Source organism: Calonectris borealis, chromosome 20 (assembly GCF_964195595.1).
Source record: "Calonectris borealis chromosome 20, bCalBor7.hap1.2, whole genome shotgun sequence".
Lineage (NCBI taxonomy): Eukaryota > Metazoa > Chordata > Aves > Procellariiformes > Procellariidae > Calonectris > Calonectris borealis.
The window spans coordinates 4,255,406-4,273,947 of NC_134331.1; the positions used below are offsets into that span (position 1 = coordinate 4,255,406).

An 18,542-nucleotide genomic window follows, 5' to 3' on the forward strand; every position below is an offset into this window, starting at 1 on the left:
AACATGGAAATTTTGCTATTTATTATTCAATAATTTTCTGTATTGTTCAATAAAGGTAGAATGGAAAACCTTTGTCCTATTGGTTTGGTTAGGTATTTTAAATACATTTTGATTTTAAAATATAATTAATACTCTATTGTTAGGTACCGACTTCAAACAGTAAAATCGTTGGCTGGAGTGAGCCTTATGTTGCGGTTGTTGTGGGCATGTCTCAAATGGGATGATATGGCAGCAAAAGCACCACCTGGGGGAGGAACTACGCGTACAGGTATTATGTCTTTAAATTTCCGGGTTTCTTAATGCAAAAGTTCTTGCTGTTAATTTTGAGTGTTACACTCATTCCAAGCATTTCTGTAAAGGCTATGACATTTGAATTTTTTTAGTCAACAGTTTGTACTAGTTGCTGTTTCTTTACCTTGAGTATATTAGGTTGATCGGAGATTTAGCTTTTATTTGTTTTCTGTTGTTAATGCATTGGGACTAATTTGTTGTAGAAACATCTGAAACAGAGATTACAACAACAGAAATAATCAAGCGAAGAGATGTTGGTCCATATGGAATCCGGTCAGAGTACTGTATAAGAAAAATTATTTGTCCCATTGGTGTGCCAGAGGCTCCAAAAGGTATGTTTGTTTATACATTTTCTTTTTTTTCCCCTTCCCATAAGCTCCTACAGAAATTAAGGTAACTGGATCTTTATGTTAATTCAGACCATCAAGGGAGCAAATACAGCTTGACGTGAACTATTCATTCGCCCATTTGAAACAAATGACGCATTTAACAAACTTGACATGATTTATCCGAAGCTGAAAGGCCTTCCTGTTTATAAAATGAGACTGAAAGAGACACTAAATCTTGATTTACACTTTAATTTTGTTTTATGATTGAGCTTAATGTGTGTGTTTTGACTATTCTCTAAAGAAACTCCAACACCCCAGAGGAAGGGACTGCGATCAAGTGCACTAAGGCCAAAAAGGCCAGAAACACCCAAACAAACGGGCCCTGTTATAATTGAAAGTTGGGTAGCAGAGGAGGAATTGGAACTGTGGGAGATCAGGGCGTTTGCTGAAAGGTAAACGAACTCAAATGAGCTTTTAAAGAAAGCAGTTTTAACTTGTGTGTGTTAAATAAAAGTTCCCACTAGAGAACACAAACGTGGTAGCTACAATCAGTAAAAGCGAATCTGTGTTGCATTTTTACTGTGTCTTTTGATAATGATAGTCAAGCTTAAAGTTGTAAAGCTAAACTATTAGCCAAAACTAATTTATGCAGATGTTACAGATTTGTTAGAACTAATAATATATTAATTTTTCCAGGCGTATGAACTAATCACTGTTGTATGCTAAAAGGCTATTACTATAATGCATGGAAAGGCTTTAGGCTACTTTTGGCATGACTTTAAACAGTAGTGTTTAAATACTTCTATAATACAAAGAAAATGAATATGTACAAGTAAAATAAAGGTAAATTCAGCCTGAGAATATTCAAGTCATAAAATGAATTTTTTTTTTCAGTACTGCATGCTTAGAGTTGGAACAACATTTTTGAGTCTCTTGGAAATAATTGTTTTAAATTAATGGTATTACATAGATTGTTTGCAGTCTCAGGTGTAATTATAAATTCCAGTTTTGCTTAATAGTTTCCTGTAAGGTGTTGCAGTAGTTTAGTATCAGAATATTTCGGGGATGTTGCATGCAACTTCAATAGTTTATTTCAGAATACTTTTAAAGCCATGACCAGTTTTTCAGTGATCTTCAGTCTTGTTCTTATAAGAGCAATTAAGCTGGATAAAATGAAATCCAGTTTGATGGTTGGATTTTATGTGGTGGTATAACATACTTTCGGTTGTGTCTTTTGCAGAGTGGAGAAGGAAAAGGCACAGGCAGTTGAACAACAGGCTAAGGTTAGTGAACAGAAGAAGGCAGAGGAATTCAAGGCCCAATTGGAGGCTCAACTAAAACACCAACGATTGGCTGCCCAGCAGGTGGGGGAGCTATTGGGAGTCCCACCTGTCAGCAACTATGCACTGGTAGTCCACATGCATTAGAATATGGGAAATAAAGTTTATCCCTATCTTGCACCATTTTCCAAATAGTTTCCATCCCCTGTGCAAACCAAGCCATCAAACAATGCTGTTCCCACTATACACACTCGTTATTGAAACGGGGTTAAGGCAAAGATTTGTTTTGGTTCCCCTTTTTTTTCACCTAATTTATAACACTTTAAAAAGGTTTAGTTTGTTTCCATTTTAAAAGAAGGCTGAGAAGGACCAATTGCCAGGTAAGGTCGACAGTGTTCTGTGGTGTAATGGAAAGCTGCCTTGGTATATAGCTGACTTGGGAATACAACTGCATTTGTTCTTCATGCTTCAAATTGCACCTTTTGATTTTATCCTATCTTAAGTTGGCTGAATGAAGCTCATTGATAATTTTTTAGAGAGAGAGAGAGATACATATGTATGTATAGAGGTGTGTGTATATAAATGTATGCAATTAAAATTGGGAAACCCAATGCCATGTTGGTATTTCACATGCATTATTAAGAATTGTGCTTTTTTCCAACTTACTGCTTTTTCCTTTCATCTTCCCTGAAGAAATACTTTACTGGTGAATGAGTGTTTCTGATTCGTGGGCATTACTGCAATACAATGCTAAGCAAACACTGAAATTTAGATTAATAAATACAGAGATAATTCCAGCAACATAGGGAAGAATGTTAGATAAGTTGGAATTTTTAAAAGAGCTTACTGATACTATCCCTTCGCAAAGTGGCTCTCTAAATTAAATGTACCTTCTTGACAGTTATAGCACAGAAGGTTGCTGTGTAAGGTAAGGGAATTTGAACCTAATTTTTTTAAGCAAGCTGCAAACTGGATTTACAATTAAAAGAGTAATTTAAAAAGTTACATTCTTAATGGTAAAGTAGAATGATACAGTCTTTCTTTCTGTAACTGGCAGGATCTCAGTGCAGGCAGCTCGAAACTTAGGAATGATAGTAATAAACTCTGTGTTAATGATGGAGTACCACTTACCGACAGGTGCAGGCCGTATGCATGTGGTCAAAGCCAAATATAAATGGGTATTTTTCAAAGTTTTTTAACCTTTCAGGTTAATCTGAGACTAATTAATAAGTTTTCTTTAAAGTAATATGTGCAATGAAATTAACATAAGCTGAGGATTTTAGAGATGCTCTAAAGGAAAACTTCTGGCTGAGCTGTAGTTTGGCAGGTGCAGGGGTCCGTGCTGTAGGGAACGCCAGCAGCCTGTTCTTCCGTCCTTTGCAACTTGAACTAAAATCCTACCGGAGTCCTTTATTTTTCAACACTGGGAAGAGGCAGCATTTATTTTACAAAACCTGAAAATGCTAATTATCCCTCTGTTTAATTTTTTTCTAAATTCTGTAGAAGCGGCTGGAACAGCAGAAGCAGATACCGGCAGCGGGTGTGGCCCCCGCAGTCACTACCGCCAGCAGCACTGCAACTACAGTCTCAACGGCACAGAAAGTTGTGGTAGGGCCTTTAGCGGGCCCAGTCCCCACTGGAACCAAAGTAGTACTTACTACAAAAGTGGGTTCTCCAGCTACCGTAACATTCCAACAGAACAAGAATTTCCATCAGACTTTTGCTACTTGGGTTAAACAAGGCCAATCGTCAACAGGTAAGTAGCCGTTTGTCATGGAAAGAACATGTAAATAGGATGAACTCCAGCACAGCACCTACACCTTCTCCAGAATATATAGCGTTATTACATTTCTTGTTATCTTTGCTCTTAATTCTCTTGCTAAGTCAGCAGGACACCTCTGAGATAATATCTGTCTAATTTTTCTTTGTTCAGACTTGCTAGGTAGTCTTATTTCTGACCTGTCTCATTTATTACTGACAGTTGTTGTACTAGTAATCATTGATAATGAAAGTAACGTACTGTTTCCAAAAAAGAATCTTTACCAAAGAAAGCATGACGCATTCAAAAATGATTGTAAAAATAATCCTGTAGTTTGCTGTTTCGTACTTGAAAATAGTCATTTCATTGACTAATTACTCTGCTCTAAAACTGACTGTTCTGTGTACCTCAATAGCCACTAGCACAGCTGCCACTTCAGCCACAACCATTGCCAGCACAGGGCAGACCTTCCAGATCTCAGGCAGTCCAGTAACGATGGCAGGGAAAGTGATAACTAAGCTGCCACTCCCTGCAAACAGCAAGATTGTTGCCGTCAATGTGCCATCAACTCAAGGAGGTAGGGGAAAGGGAACTGAATTTAAAATGTATTCCAGCTTGCTGATTAATTCTCCATTGACACTATTTTCCCAGTGAAGTAAACTGTGACTTGAAGGGGGAAAAAATATTTTTATATATACAAGTTTCTAGAGCTTGTTCCCCCTGTATTGCATATTTGTGTCTGTAGGGGAAAAATGCAAGTTTTTTGCCTATAAATTAGTCTACATTTCATAGTGCAAAATTAGAAGCTTTATTTTTAACAATGTGGAATGAAGCATGCTTTTTTTTTTTCCGTTATCTAAATTATACATCAACAAAACAGCTTTCTTCACAAAAAAAAAAAGCTGCTGTTCTTAGTTATTAATGCCTGCATCTGCTCTTCACTGATGAGCAAGAGTTTGGCTCCAAACTAAGATTAGCGTTTTTTCTTCTTGCTTCAAGAAGAGGACTTAATATTTGAGATTTGTGAATGTATATTGAACAGAAAAGCTTAATTCTCTGTCTCCATTATACTTAGCATCTGAGGAAATCATGAAGGCTATTTTGTATTGAAATTTCTTAGGTGACAGGAAAAGCATTACCCCTTTTCTTCAGCACCACAAGCTTGTAGGTGAAAGGTGTTTAAACTGGTCTCCTACATTTTAAATTAATCAGACTACAGCTTTTAATGGTTGTATAATACTAATTTGTGGCACCGTGTCAATGCAAGGACTTATTTGCAGTTACCATCAAACTGATCTTTGTGAAGATTCACTCTTTTCTTAATCTTTTCTAAAATACCTATTTCTTAACTTAAAATGTAGTTGGACTATTGACAACATATAATGCTGCTTCTTTTTACAATATGACAAAGGTTCTCTCAAGAAATGTTGAAAGACTCAAAGGTGTTCTAGAAACCTGGAGACTGATTTCTAAATGCCACGCTGGAGTTGCATTTACTTCCTTGGCTGGCAATTACGTCATTAATGAATTCTCAATTTTTCTTTAATTAGGTGTTGTTCAAGTTCAGCAAAAGGTATTGGGTATCATTCCATCAACTACAGGTGCAAGTCAAACATTTACTTCATTCCAGCCAAGGACAGCGACTGTAACCATTAGGCCAAATACCACAGGGACGTTGGGAACAACAAGTACTTCACAAGTAAGATGTTTTTCTGATTATTTAATGCAAAAAAAATGTGGGTGCATATATTTTAAGTTATTGGCAGATATTAAAAGTTCTGTCTAGCCACTTTTCAATGTTTTTGGCTCATCTCAGCAATAGTGTTTATGGATCCTTTATTCCAAGGAGGTTCAAGTTTAGAGCTTGCTAAGCCTTAGCGGTGTGGGCATAGATGAAAAAATATTGGATCTGCTTGCATCTTGTCATTTCTTACTATATTAAAAAAAAAATAAAAACCACAACAACTTCAGAGCATATCCCAGTGGCTTTTTTCACGAAGTTTACATATGCTTTCCTTTTTGGTGTATGTAGGTAGTGCAAGGGACACCACTCCGCCCTGGTATGACAGTAATACGGACACCACTTCAGCAGTCAACGCTTGGAAAGACCATCATTCGAACACCTCTAGTGGTGCAACAAGGTATTCTTCCAGCCAGTAGGTTCATTTTAATATTTAAATTTCCAGTGTGAAATCCATGGTTTGTTTCTTCATAAATACTTTCTCTATCATATGTCCCAATGCAAAAATACCTCATTTTGATGCTTGACTTCTAACAAGTGCCTCTTCTGGCTTTTGAATGTGTTGGTTGCAGGCTTTGCCAGGTTTGTTCATCATTGACACTGGGAAATCTAGTACTTATTTTTAAGTCCATTCATTTGAAAACAAACAAAAAAGTTTGGAATAATTGTGCATTGAGAAAGGCTTTTTTTTTTTTTTTTAAGGCAACCTAAGTGTTTGAATTCCTTGTAAGTATGTGAATTGAATTAAAATAGAAAACATTTTGCAGACATTTTTCAGTCAACCACACAGACAAATGGTTTGTAAAGAAAATGGAAGTGCCAACTGCAGTGTTTGCTTCACTTGTCTGATTATACACTATTGCAAGTTGTTGTGACTCGGAGGTTTGCTGTGCTAACGGTTAAAATGTTGGAAACATGTTTCTTATCCCAAATTACTCTCTTACAGGTCAGACACAGCAAGTGGTGACTCAAATAATCAGGGGTCAGCCTGTCTCAACAGCAGTTTCTAGTACCAGCACAGCTTCTTCCAGTGCTGGACAGAAGACCGTCACAAGTCCTGGAACACCACCTCAGCAAATACAGCCACAGTCCACATCGCAGCCCCCTCGTCCTCAGCAGGGACAAGTGAAGCTTACTATGGCCCAACTCACGCAACTAACACAAGGACAGGTAAAATATTTTACAACCTCTGGGCATGAAAATGTGCTAATACTTATGATACATCTTATCAAGCCTTTGGATTTCAGCAGTGTAGTGTATTTACTCATAAACTTATCTTTCAGCCTTTAGTTAGGATGACCGATAGCATAATTGCAGACTGAAAGAAGCCTAAATAGTATATGTTAAGTTTTATATATCTCTTCCTATTGTATTACCCAGTAATGTAACTAGCATCAGGAAAGTTTAGCAGTATGGAAAAAAGTCTTTGCATTAATGCAGTAAGGGACATAATTATTTTGTATGGCCTATTTTGTAGACCTTCAGAACGTAATGTTCGTTCCTTGTCTTTTGATTTTGTGCGAAGATTTAGTTTTTATTCATGTTATCCAGAGTCTCAGAGGAAAAATTACAGTATCTGGAACTGGAGGAGGAAAAAGTTCTTACAGCTTCTGCTCAGATCATGAAGGTCTGTTGGCAAAAAAATAATTTGAGAGTCAAGCATAGGGTAAAAATAGACTTCTGTGAGTTACCACAATACCTATTCTTCAAATTATAAATAATATATGTAAATGATTTGTAATGGACAGGCTGCTTGTTGCCAGATAAGATTTTTTTATGTGGAACAAGAATCAGTTCATTTCCACACCAAAAGACTCAGAAGGATTTTTGTTATTCTGTTCTATGGGTTCACAAAATGTGGAGTTCTGCATCTAGGTGTTGGGACAATACCCTACTGTCTCCATCACTGAGTTGAGAGTGATGTCATGAGCTGCCTAAGTGTTAGCTTAAGCCACAGAAATTCACAATACATTACAGACTGAACAGTCAGTCATGAAAGCTCACAGTTGGGTATGATCTGATATGCGGTTAAGAAATTATTTCAGTGCAGAGAACTTTTACACAAACTGGTGGGATTCTTGAGAAAGTAATTAATAGTATGTCTAAAATTATCCATGCTCTGTATTGCTTGTAAATTCTAGGAACAAAGATGTTCCATTGTAGCTGCTTTCTGGCTAGAGTTCTTGTCAATATTTGGATGAAAATATGTGTAACTAACCTCAACCACCCAGTAATCTGTTGATAATGGAATTGTTGAATGGGTATTTTAGTATTTCATGATCTCAGATGTTAGTTTTGGATTTTAGGAACGTGGTATGTGGTAAAAGTATTGAATTCTGAAATCCAAAACCCTAATTCTTCTGATTTTCAGCAAAGTCTGTCTAAGAAATATATCGCTAATACATCAATATTAACTTTTTTTTAGGGTGGCAGTCAAGGATTAACTGTGGTAATTCAGGGACAAGGTCAAACTACTGGTCAGTTACAATTAATCCCTCAGGGTGTGACTGTAATACCTGGTCCAGGACAACAGCTTATGCAAGCAGCTATGCCAAATGGTACAATTCAGAGATTTCTTTTCACCCCGCTACCAGCAGCTGCTACTACAGCTAGCACAACTACAACAACAGTTTCTACTTCAACCTCAGGTAAGCATTGTTCTGTTCAGCAGGAAAAAAGCTTCAATTTCAGTTGCATGGGAGTTTTTATGCAGTCAGAGATAGTCTGTTATTACCGTATATTTGTTGGAAGTGTATTATAAGCTTAAAAATCTCTTGAATTTCTGCATAGAGCTTTACAGTAATTCTAAAAGGTTAAATTAGTAAGGCTCAGAGACGTGTCATTTGAAACGAATGGAATGCTTTTTATCCTTCACAGCTACAGGGGAACAGAAGCAAGCTCTACAGGCACAGCCAGCATCAGCGCTGCCGCCAGTTCAGCCACAGCCTCAGAGTCAGCAGCAAGCCCAGCCTCACGTGCAGAACCAGGGTACTCAGCCGGTGCCCCTGGCCCAGCCACAGGCACCTCAGCCAGCGCTTCAGCCTGAAACTCAGACCCAGCCTGAATCTCAGACTCCAGCATCTGTTGACTCTCCAGTCACACCTGAAGCACAATCATCTAAATCTCCAGTTCAGTCTCCAGCACAGACCCAGGCTCAAGGGCAATCTCCAGTGCAAGTCCAGAGTCAGCCGCAGACTGCAATCCTTCCACAAGGCCAGTCCCAAGTGCAGCCTCAGCAACCAGCTCAGGTGCAGACTACAACCCAACAACAGATTCAGATGCAGCCCCATGCTCCCATACAAATTCAAGCTCAGCTGCAGCAATCACAACCTCAGGTTCAGACTTCGGTCTCAACCCTTCCAACTACTCAAAGTTTAAATCAGGTTCCTGTGCAATCCCCAACTCGTCCTCAGCTGCAACTTCAGCAGCCTCCAACAAAAGTTATTACAGTGCCTCAGCTTCAGCAGCAAGTCCAAGTTCTCTCTCAGCTTCAGTCACATGTTGTGGCTCAGATACAAGCCCAACAAGGCAGTGTGCCCCAGCAGATCAAGCTTCAGTTACCTATTCAGATCCAACAAACTAGCCCAGTACAGGCTCACCAGATTCAGAATGTGGTAACAGTTCAAGCAGCTAGTGTTCAGGAGCAGCTGCAGAGAGTTCAGCAGCTCAGGGAGCAGCAACAGAAGAAAAAGCAGCAACAGATAGAAATTAAACGTGAGCACACCCTTCAGGCTTCTAATCAAAGTGACATTATCCAGAAACAGGTAAAGTTAACAGAAGGAAATTAAAACTTAATTAATGAAACAAATCTCATTTTAAATGCCTGTTCTTGTTAACAATGTTAATACATTTGATAGGCAGTTAATTTAATTCTTTCAAAGTTAGTGCACGATTGCTTTTGGCAATTTAATTAAATATTCTCAGTTAATTCAGCACATCAAGTCAATTGTACCATGTTTGCAGTCTTCTGGCACCTCGATTCAACTTACCACTAGCTGCTGGGACAATATATCTTTATTCTCAGTTCAGGAAAGATAGGTTACAGATAGGAGAGCTGATGTTCAGAACACATGTACGGTACTTTCATTGCCTGCTATAGGAAACTGAGGTTTCAAAGAGGTATCTGAAATGTAATGCTGTTGGATGGCTGCGGGGCTTAAAAAATTACATATATATATATATGTGTACATATGTATATATATAAAAAAAAATAGACTCTTACCATTTTTTAAAATAAAACAACCAGTCCCTGAAGAAATAACTGTCAATTTACATTTAGTCCCTAGGTTTAAACTCGACATAAGCAAAATATCCTACTCTATGTGGGGGCTGGAGGTGGTGTTAATTTTCAGTTTCATTTTCAACTTTCAAATAATTGCTTTAAACAAGCACTGCCCCCCAATAAAATCAGTTTTATTTTGTCACTTACTGAAATAAATAACACTAACTTTAACTTACAAAATGTCCTGGTTCTCCCAGTAATATTATGAAATACTGGCTAAAGTTTTCATATTTTATTTTGGATTCTGTATCATTCTGTAGGTGGTTATGAAACAGAATGCTGTCATAGAACACTTGAAACAGAAGAAGACACTGACTCCAGCTGAGAGGGAAGAAAATCAGAGGTGAATATGCATCATAGTGCATCTTTAGATGTGAAAGTTTTACACTTATAACATCTTTTAATGGTGGTATAATGAAACACTGGTTTGTAAAAACCTGCGTAAAGAAATTTTTCTATTTTTAAATTGGTTAAAGTAACACTTAAAAGTAACTTTCATAATGATGTTCTTAAAGTTAAGTGATTGCATCCTGTATATTCTCAATTTTATTTTGTTTATATGTTTTTAAAGTGAAATGTTATAGTGCATGTGTTTGGAGCTGGCTACAGTTTTTAAATTCAAGGTAAAAACCATCCTTAAAGGAGCGCAGAATGGAGAATTAATGGTTCTGTTGCAGAAAATCTTGGGTTTTGTTTGTCCTTTATCATGGCAGTTTATTTCCATTCTTGTCCACTGTACATCCCACTCTACAGAGGGAATTGAAAAGTTGGAAGATAGCGCTATTCGGCAAAGTAAATTTTATGCTTGAAGCTGCTAAACACAAATTTGGAGTGCTTGTCATTTGTCTTGTGGTTATTTTGACTCCTTTTCAGTCATGCAGTTGCTTCAGTTGGATAATCACAAGTGTGTGTTGTCAGATAGTAAGAAAAAGAATAGTGTTTTTTATAAAATTTTGATCATCAATCGGAGTACAAGCTTAGTTGATTATAATAGTATCGCTAGGTGCTACAACAAAGTTGTATGGCCCTACAAAACAGCCAGCATATTATGTATGTCATCAAAATACAGATGTGTATCAAAAGACAGTATGTCTGAGCCTAAGACTACAGAGTTAGCAGCAGCTACTTGTCCTGGCCATGGCTATTTTGTTGTTTGCTTTCAGCTTAACGGGAGTTATTTTTCATGGTCACTTTGGCAATGAGAAGCATTTCGTTTTCTAAATGGTGGGTTTGAAATAGAATGGGAAGGGAAAAGTAAATTCAGAAGAAGCAAAATGCATTCATTTTCTAGTTGAAATATAAAGCAAAATAAATGGAAATTGCAGAACAAGTGAGCAGGAAAAGAGATTTATAATTGAGTGTACAAAAAGCAGATGAAGAATTAATCCTGAGTTGTCATTAGTGAAGAAATTGGGAACTGTTTTATAGTGAATTCTATACACTGAAAAATATTTGTCAGTCCTTATGCCAAAACACAAAAACTTAGTGATATTTGGTAGTCACTGGAGGGTGAAAATGTATATTTTAGAAGAAGTTATAAGCTTCCAAGTTGCTTTCATCCTACATCACAATAAACAAAATCCAACTCTTCAAAACATGTTTGTGGAAACTGAATTGAGTGAAAATATCTCTCATCGTACTAAAGCCTAAGCTTTGTTAGGAGTTTTACAGGGGAAGGGAAGGAATGGTTAGTACTCATATCAGTTAAATGAAATTGGGGCTGGCCCTCTTGAGCCTAACTAGGGACTTGATCTCTCCCAGTGGTGTTCTAGTAAATACGTTGAGTGGGAGCAATGCGTGTTACTAAATTTACCTTGTACGTCTTAAGAAATAATTTAGCTTGCAACTTGCAGAGACTGGAGAACTAAATGATTCTGCATTCTCAACTGGGGATAAATAGGCAGCTCAACACAACGTACTTTTTCTTTATTTCTTCCCCAGAATGATTGTGTGCAACCAAGTGATGAAATATATTCTGGATAAGATAGACAAAGAAGAAAAACAGGCAGCTAAGAAACGAAAACGAGAAGAGAGTGTAGAACAGAAACGTAGTAAGCAGAATGCTACTAAGCTCTCAGCTCTGCTTTTCAAGCATAAAGAACAACTGAAAGCTGAAATATTGAAAAAAAGAGCACTTCTGGACAAAGATCTACAAATTGAAGTGCAGGTAAGGACAGTTATTCTCAAAGACTAATTTGATTTTAAGCTGGGGAGAACATTTCTGTGTTCATCTTTAATTTATCTGTTTGCTCAGTGAGATTTTAAGGAAACATACAGGAAGAAGTTTTGGTTGTGGATGCGTGGATCTCTGTGAAGCTAGTATATGTCCTTTTTATGCTTCTTGTTTTTCATCTGGACTGAAATGACCTTGTTTCCTGAAACAGCTTCTGATAAATTACAGCCAATGGGTCATAGTAGGCCAAGAGTATCATCCCTTAATGTTATGTGAATTGTAGGTTAAGCATATTAAAGCATATTTTAAAAATTGCATATTTAAATGGCTTTAATTATTTTCTTTTGGTTAAGCATGGGGATTTATGTCTGGACTTTAATCCTGTCCTGGAATAATCATATGAAGTGCCTCCCTCTCTATTTATTCATTTAATATACTTCAGGAGGAGCTAAAGAAAGACTTGACTAAAATTAAGAAAGAAAAAGAAAAAGCCCAGGCAGCTGCTGCTGCAGCCGCAGCCGCTGCTGCTGCAGCCGCAGCCGCAGCTGCAGCCGCTGCACCACCACCACCGCCGCCACCACTGCCACCACCACCACCACAGCAACATGCAGCCAGCGTCACCTCCTCCTCCTCCACCACAGTCCCAATGCCAGTATCCTCCCAGAAGAGAAAGCGAGATGAGGAGAAAGATTCGTCAGCTTCCAAGTCCAAGAAAAAGAAAATGATTTCTACTACCTCAAAGGAAACAAAGAAGGACACAAAGCTTTACTGCATCTGTAAAACGCCTTATGATGAGTCTAAGTGAGTAGTGAATGCCACAGCCTTTTACTGTGTGTTCTTAGCTTTAGGTTTAGTATTTAGCTGTTAGTGCAAGGTAGTTCTAGAATTGGAGATAGAGTATTGGGCGTTATTGCAAGTGATCACGAAAGTATAAAGAATAAAGTCTCTGTTTTCCACTAGCAGTTACAAAACTATTAACATACTTGATTTCTACTATTAATGTACGTGATTTATATTTTTACTTGTTTGCATGTTTCCATTGTATGACCTTTCTGTCTCACATGCACATACTCTTTTTTCTTTTTTTCCTCCGCTCTGTTATTCTTTCTTTTGCCGTTTTGCCTCTGCCTCGGAAGCAAGTGACAATTTGGTTTGAGCAATTTCTTGTGAACAAGTAGCTGATGGTTTTTAGAAATAGCTTTGGTACCGTCTTCCAATAAATGACTTTTTTTTGTGAGTCAATAGTCAGTAAAGGGGGTTCCAAGTTACTGGACTGCAGTTCACTTTGGACAATGTTTCAGGTAGAAATGGTTTCCATGTGTCATAATTTACATCCCAGGGTTGATAAAAAATAAATGTGTAAGCATTTGACAAAGTGAGAACTGCAATTCTTTGTAGTTTGATTCTGACTGTGAATGAGGAGAAATATTTACGCTACGTACAAAGTTTGTGAAGAAATTTAGTAAGTGGTGGAGTGGAAGATTCAGTGGATTGCAGGGGGATAGTGTTACGCATTCCTGCTTAAGCTAGAAGTGACTAACGTCAGTAGTCGGTAATGGTTAACATCTGATAGCTGTGTAGAGATGTATGTAAAGTAAATTTGACTTCAGACCAATTCCAAGTGAGTATGTACCTGCTCAACAAGTGACAATACCAAAAAGTATTAATTGGTGCCATTTGGTGGTGGTTTAAATGCTGATAACAGAAAGAAACCATAGAGGTGGAGTAGTGCTTTCACTCCAGTAATGGTTCTTCATTCCAAATTTACGGCCGGGGCTAGAGGATCTCTTGAGGTTCCTTTTAGCCTTTTATTTTTTTAATTTTTTTTTAAACGAAGTTGAGGTCTTTGGGTTTTTTTCACCTTGGTTGTTCAGTAGCTCTGACCATTACACCATTACATCAGTGCGGGAAACTGGACTGCTCTCTGTGCTGCCATCACTGTAGAAGTAGCAGACTTCTGATGCCCTGGTTGTTAATTCACTACTACTTCGAAGGGATGTCACGTATCTCACTTAAAGTAAGGACGTTGTGTTAGGCTTTCTATCGTCCAGTAAACTTAGGAGGATACCCTGTTCTCATTTTGTTGTGATACCGAACCCAGGTCTGTGTATTACTGCTTCTTGTTAGTAAGGCAGTTGGAACTGTCACAAAAATAAGATGAGATGAATAAATTCTGTGAGCAAAAGGATTTGATTGTCAAACTCTTTCTGTTGACTCCAGTGGGCGTTTGAGTAAGCCGATGAAAAATGTGGTCATAGAGTGAATTTTGGTAGCTTCAATCGAGAACTGTGCTTAAATGCACAGAATAAAACTTCAAGAAAGTGAAAATAACTTAGTAGTATCCTTAGCAATATGATTCAGTTCTGCTGCTTTGCTTTTTGTGAATTCTAAATTTTATGTTCTTACAAATCATGACTGTACTTTATCCTTTCACTATTTGGAAAGGGATTAGTCAAGCTTTAAAACAATTTTCTGGTAAACATTTTTTTTATTTTCACATATATATATATATATATATATATAGGCATCAGATACTCCTCTTTGTGCTGGTGTTTCTTTTCTACTTCAGAAAAGATAGATGTGCTGCTTGAAAAGCTCATTTGTGGTATATTATGAATACCCTATGCATTTTTTAGGATGTAGTAAGTCCTCAAAAGTCATTCTGTGTTGTGTATTTTATTGCAAATCTCTTATGTTTAGTTCTCATTTGTGATATTCCAAATCACAATTGTAGGGATTTGCTCATATTGAGTTGTAGGGATTTGCTCATATTGTTTTCGAGGATGGACAGTAAGGGTATCCTTCTAAGATTCCTACTTAGATTGCAACTTATTTGTTAAAGCATGAAGTGACGCCTGTTCCATATTGTAGTGGCAAGGTTTAGCATCTACACCTAGACATAAATGGGCTTCCAGATCGCCAGGAGCAAACAGACACAGTCCCTCTTGGGAAGAGGACACAGGCTGAATCGTTGCTGGTAGTTGTCAGAAGGAGCTGTATCGGTCCATTCTTTATGGAAGGTGTGTGATAGGTTTTTTTTTTTTTTTTAGGATTTGTCTGACTGAAAATTAAGAGAAAAGGCAGGATCCGAGTATCCGGGGTGTATGCAGAGGCCCAAGAGATTAGAGGAGCTTGTTTTGTGGAGCATGTGCTAGCTACTGTCCTGTTGCTAGTGTGTAGTGTCCGGTGGGTGGTGCTGGCAGACTGACGAGCTAGGGTGGCAGTAATTCGTACAGCAGCGCCTGGCAGGCGGTCGGTGGTCTCCGAAATCTAGGACGATGGAGGTTCTGAGTCAGCTTGCTTTTGCTTAGGCAGAGAGAATGGATGTGTAACTTCGCCCATCTGGTTGATTGTCACTAGTCATAGGTATGTTTTGAGATATCCATACACAAAATGTCAAACATCCTTGCATAATATTTTACAGTTTTGTCACATCATTCTGTGCAAGGTCCCATTCACATGATTCTGTACCTGGTTCCCTTCACTTTGTGTCATACCATATCTGGTTCCGTCACATAGCTGTGTCTGAGAGTAGACATTATTCTCTGAAGAATGGTCCACATTCCAATTTGTTGCAATTTTGAGTAGTTTAATATCTGTTTTTCAGTGCCCCCCCCCAAAAAAAAAAAAAATTAAAATTATGACAACCGTGTCCTGACCCCATTTTCTTTTGTATCATGTTATACCAATATGTATTCTACACATGGCTGGTATGCATGTTCTTCGTAGTATACTTGTAACTCCTAGTTGGTGTTTGCGCTTTGCTTTTGTTTTTTAAATTAACTGAGACCTACATTTTCAAATCTTAAGGAAATGTTTCAGTGGCTTTTGAGCTACGGTTTTGAAAATGTAAATCTTTTTCTTTGGCCTTGTCTTTTTGTGCCTTTTACAGTTTTTCACACACACATTGGAGACATACATTTTTAGCCCAGTTTTGTCAAAGTCTGGTTACATATTGATGTGCATTTTAATGAACTGTCAATTGAAAATTGACCCAAGTGACCTTACTGACAGTATAGCTGCAGCATGAGATGTTAGTTTGTAAGGATAGAATGCTAGGAAGCAGGGAAACTGAGACAGAAAATTGAAGAAAGTAGGCCAGCAAGAAAGTGCATCAGAGAGAAATGCAGGGAAAAGTGCCATGCCATTTGAAATGACAATTACATTGTCATTTTCATTGTGAATACTTTTAGGTTCTATATTGGCTGTGATCTTTGTACTAACTGGTATCATGGAGAATGTGTTGGCATCACAGAAAAGGAGGCTAAGAAAATGGATGTGTACATCTGTAATGATTGTAAACGGGCACAAGAGGGCAGCAGTGAGGAATTGTACTGTATCTGCAGAACACCTTATGATGAGTCACAGTGAGTTCTGATAAGAACCTCTTATTTAATGTTTAGGTAGCAAACTGCTCTGACTGTGGTTACCTGTTCCTTACAAAGAAAAAAGAAGTTATTCTGCATATGTTGTATTCATTCGTAATACAAATTGCTTTTCAGTAATTGTCTTCCTCTCAAAAATGTTTCTATACAGTAAATGTTTAGGAAAAGTGAAGTTTTCAGGGTGGTCAAAATGTGTTGGTCTTTAAAAAAAAAAAAAAAAACAAACAACAATACCATGTACTTTAAATTGGGATTTTTTTTTTTTTCTTTTTTTAACAAGGGATTGTTAGAAAGATTAAAAGACAAATGTAGTTTTTAGTGGATTTTTTTGTGCTTTAATCTGATCTGGATAGAAAGCATAATTTTAGTATGGGGGTATATGGTTGGTATCTTTTACTGTAAGGCTTTGTGTCATAGAATACCCCTTCTGTATTCAACTACAAGACTGAAGCTTCCATATGAAAGATGTTTTACGGAGTGAAGCAAGAGCCCTAGTTGTAGTCCAGTTTGCGCAAAATGTATCTCGAATTGTTTTGGAATACTGGTTGGGTGAGACTTCTGGCATTACACTGTTCCTTCCAACTCTAAAGCAGAGGAATGATTTTTGAAATCTTGATTGCTTGAAAGTGCCTAGTATAAAATTTAGGAACTAATTTTGAAATGGTCTGTAATTTAGCCTGTTTGTAAATACAAAAGCAGTTTGAATAGTGTAATTAGAATTTGTCAGTCTGAAATATCACGTTACACTGTTATATTTAATCATGCCCGAGTATCTGTTTGTGTGCAGGGGATTGCAGGTTTATGTATTTAAATGTAACCTTTAAATTAAATAGATCAAGTCACTAACGTTTTTTTTTTGGATCTTGCAGATTTTACATTGGCTGCGACCGATGTCAGAACTGGTATCATGGGCGCTGTGTTGGCATTTTACAAAGTGAGGCAGATCTCATTGATGAATATGTGTGTCCACAATGTCAGTCCACAGAAGATGCCATGACTGTACTCAGTCCACTAACTGATAAAGATTATGAAGGTTTAAGAAGAGTACTACGTTCCTTGCAGGTGAGAATAAGGATTGCAGCAAAGTGGAGTGCTTTACTGTGTAGGACACATCTAGTGAGTCTTGGAGTGGGTTTTGATTTCTCTTCTAGTAGTTTTGAGACTTTATAAAAAGGAAATAGCAAGGCTTTTTTCTTGTGAGAAACGCCACTGTGTCTGCTGCGAACTTGATTGGCATCATTGTGCTGAGGAATATTTACAATAATTAGTATATCACTGCTTCTGAGTTAGTGAAACTAAACAATCTCTTCAGTGAAAGGCTTTTAAAGGAAGCAGGTTTACTTGGAATACCAAAAGGCAGAGTGGTAGCCTAACTGCACTGGATGTAGAAGGTGCAGTGTTCTGTTCTCAGATTAGTTTTCTATGATTTCTGATCTACACTTCCATACTTCAATCTCAGAGTTATAAGATTTCAATAGTGTTCTCACAGAAAGTCATTATCAGCATGTAAATGATGGCATCCTGATAATAAGAATTACATCACTGACTGTTACAATATATTTCTGGTTTATCTGTCACTCCCAAATGTGCCTTTTCTGCTACAACTGTAAAGAATTTTTAAGGATTTTGATAAAATAATTGTGTGGTAACAGAAATCCTCAAAGAGTAGTATTTTGCATCGTCCTATATTTTGCAGACATTTATGAAAACAAACTTCTTTTAGAGTACTTGAAAGTGAAAACAGTGGCTGATTTCTAGGTGTGAAGTGCCAAGCACTCTCAGTAAATTCATTACATACTTCTCTGTGCAGCCTGTTTAGCACAGTATCCTGTTATGTCTGAATTTCACATTGTTTCCTGTTTTGAAGACCAACTACTCAGTCAGTGACTTTGAGCTTTAAAACTTTACCCAGTCATCAAATGAGAACTAGTTGCCTTTTCATATAATGCTGCACTTCCTTAAATTCAACTCGAGACACCAACAGATGAAAGTATAATGAAAATATTTTGCTACTAAATAGTCCTAATTTAACCTAATTCTTTTTGTAATTATATCTTGTTTTCCTGACAGGCTCACAAGATGGCATGGCCATTCCTAGAACCAGTAGATCCCAATGATGCACCAGATTATTATGGTGTTATTAAAGAACCAATGGGTAAGTGTTTCTGAGGAATAGCGTGAGTGAGTGGATTTGGGTTTTTGAATATGAAATTCATTACCTACCATTTCCATTCAGGAGTCTTAAAGATATGTTTTGCAGAACACACAGTTTTTGCAGTTAGGCAAACGAAACAATGTGATT

General features: G+C 37.4%; 1 protein-coding gene across 28 annotated transcripts in view; it reads left to right on the forward strand.

Annotated features, from left to right (window-relative positions):
* Window positions 1-18,542, forward strand: part of BPTF (bromodomain PHD finger transcription factor) — a 57,629-nt gene that overhangs the window by 34,247 nt on the left and 4,840 nt on the right. For 8 of the 28 annotated variants that reach the window (XM_075169466.1, XM_075169469.1, XM_075169477.1 and 5 more), the window contains 17 exons: window positions 144-268; window positions 495-623; window positions 922-1,072; window positions 1,861-1,984; window positions 3,404-3,656; window positions 4,075-4,236; window positions 5,210-5,358; window positions 5,692-5,815; window positions 6,347-6,570; window positions 7,826-8,048; window positions 8,278-9,164; window positions 9,943-10,025; window positions 11,624-11,849; window positions 12,298-12,656; window positions 16,049-16,222; window positions 17,110-17,302; window positions 18,311-18,395. In XM_075169466.1, coding sequence (XP_075025567.1) covers window positions 144-268; window positions 495-623; window positions 922-1,072; window positions 1,861-1,984; window positions 3,404-3,656; window positions 4,075-4,236; window positions 5,210-5,358; window positions 5,692-5,815; window positions 6,347-6,570; window positions 7,826-8,048; window positions 8,278-9,164; window positions 9,943-10,025; window positions 11,624-11,849; window positions 12,298-12,656; window positions 16,049-16,222; window positions 17,110-17,302; window positions 18,311-18,395 — 3,671 coding nt within the window. Of the gene's footprint in view, window positions 1-143; window positions 269-494; window positions 624-921; window positions 1,073-1,860; window positions 1,985-3,403; window positions 3,657-4,074; window positions 4,237-5,209; window positions 5,359-5,691; window positions 5,816-6,346; window positions 6,571-6,951; window positions 7,028-7,825; window positions 8,049-8,277; window positions 9,165-9,942; window positions 10,026-11,623; window positions 11,850-12,297; window positions 12,657-16,048; window positions 16,223-17,109; window positions 17,303-18,310; window positions 18,396-18,542 lie in introns of those variants that run through there. The other 20 variants (XM_075169471.1, XM_075169473.1, XM_075169472.1 and 17 more) reach the window with 16 other exon arrangements.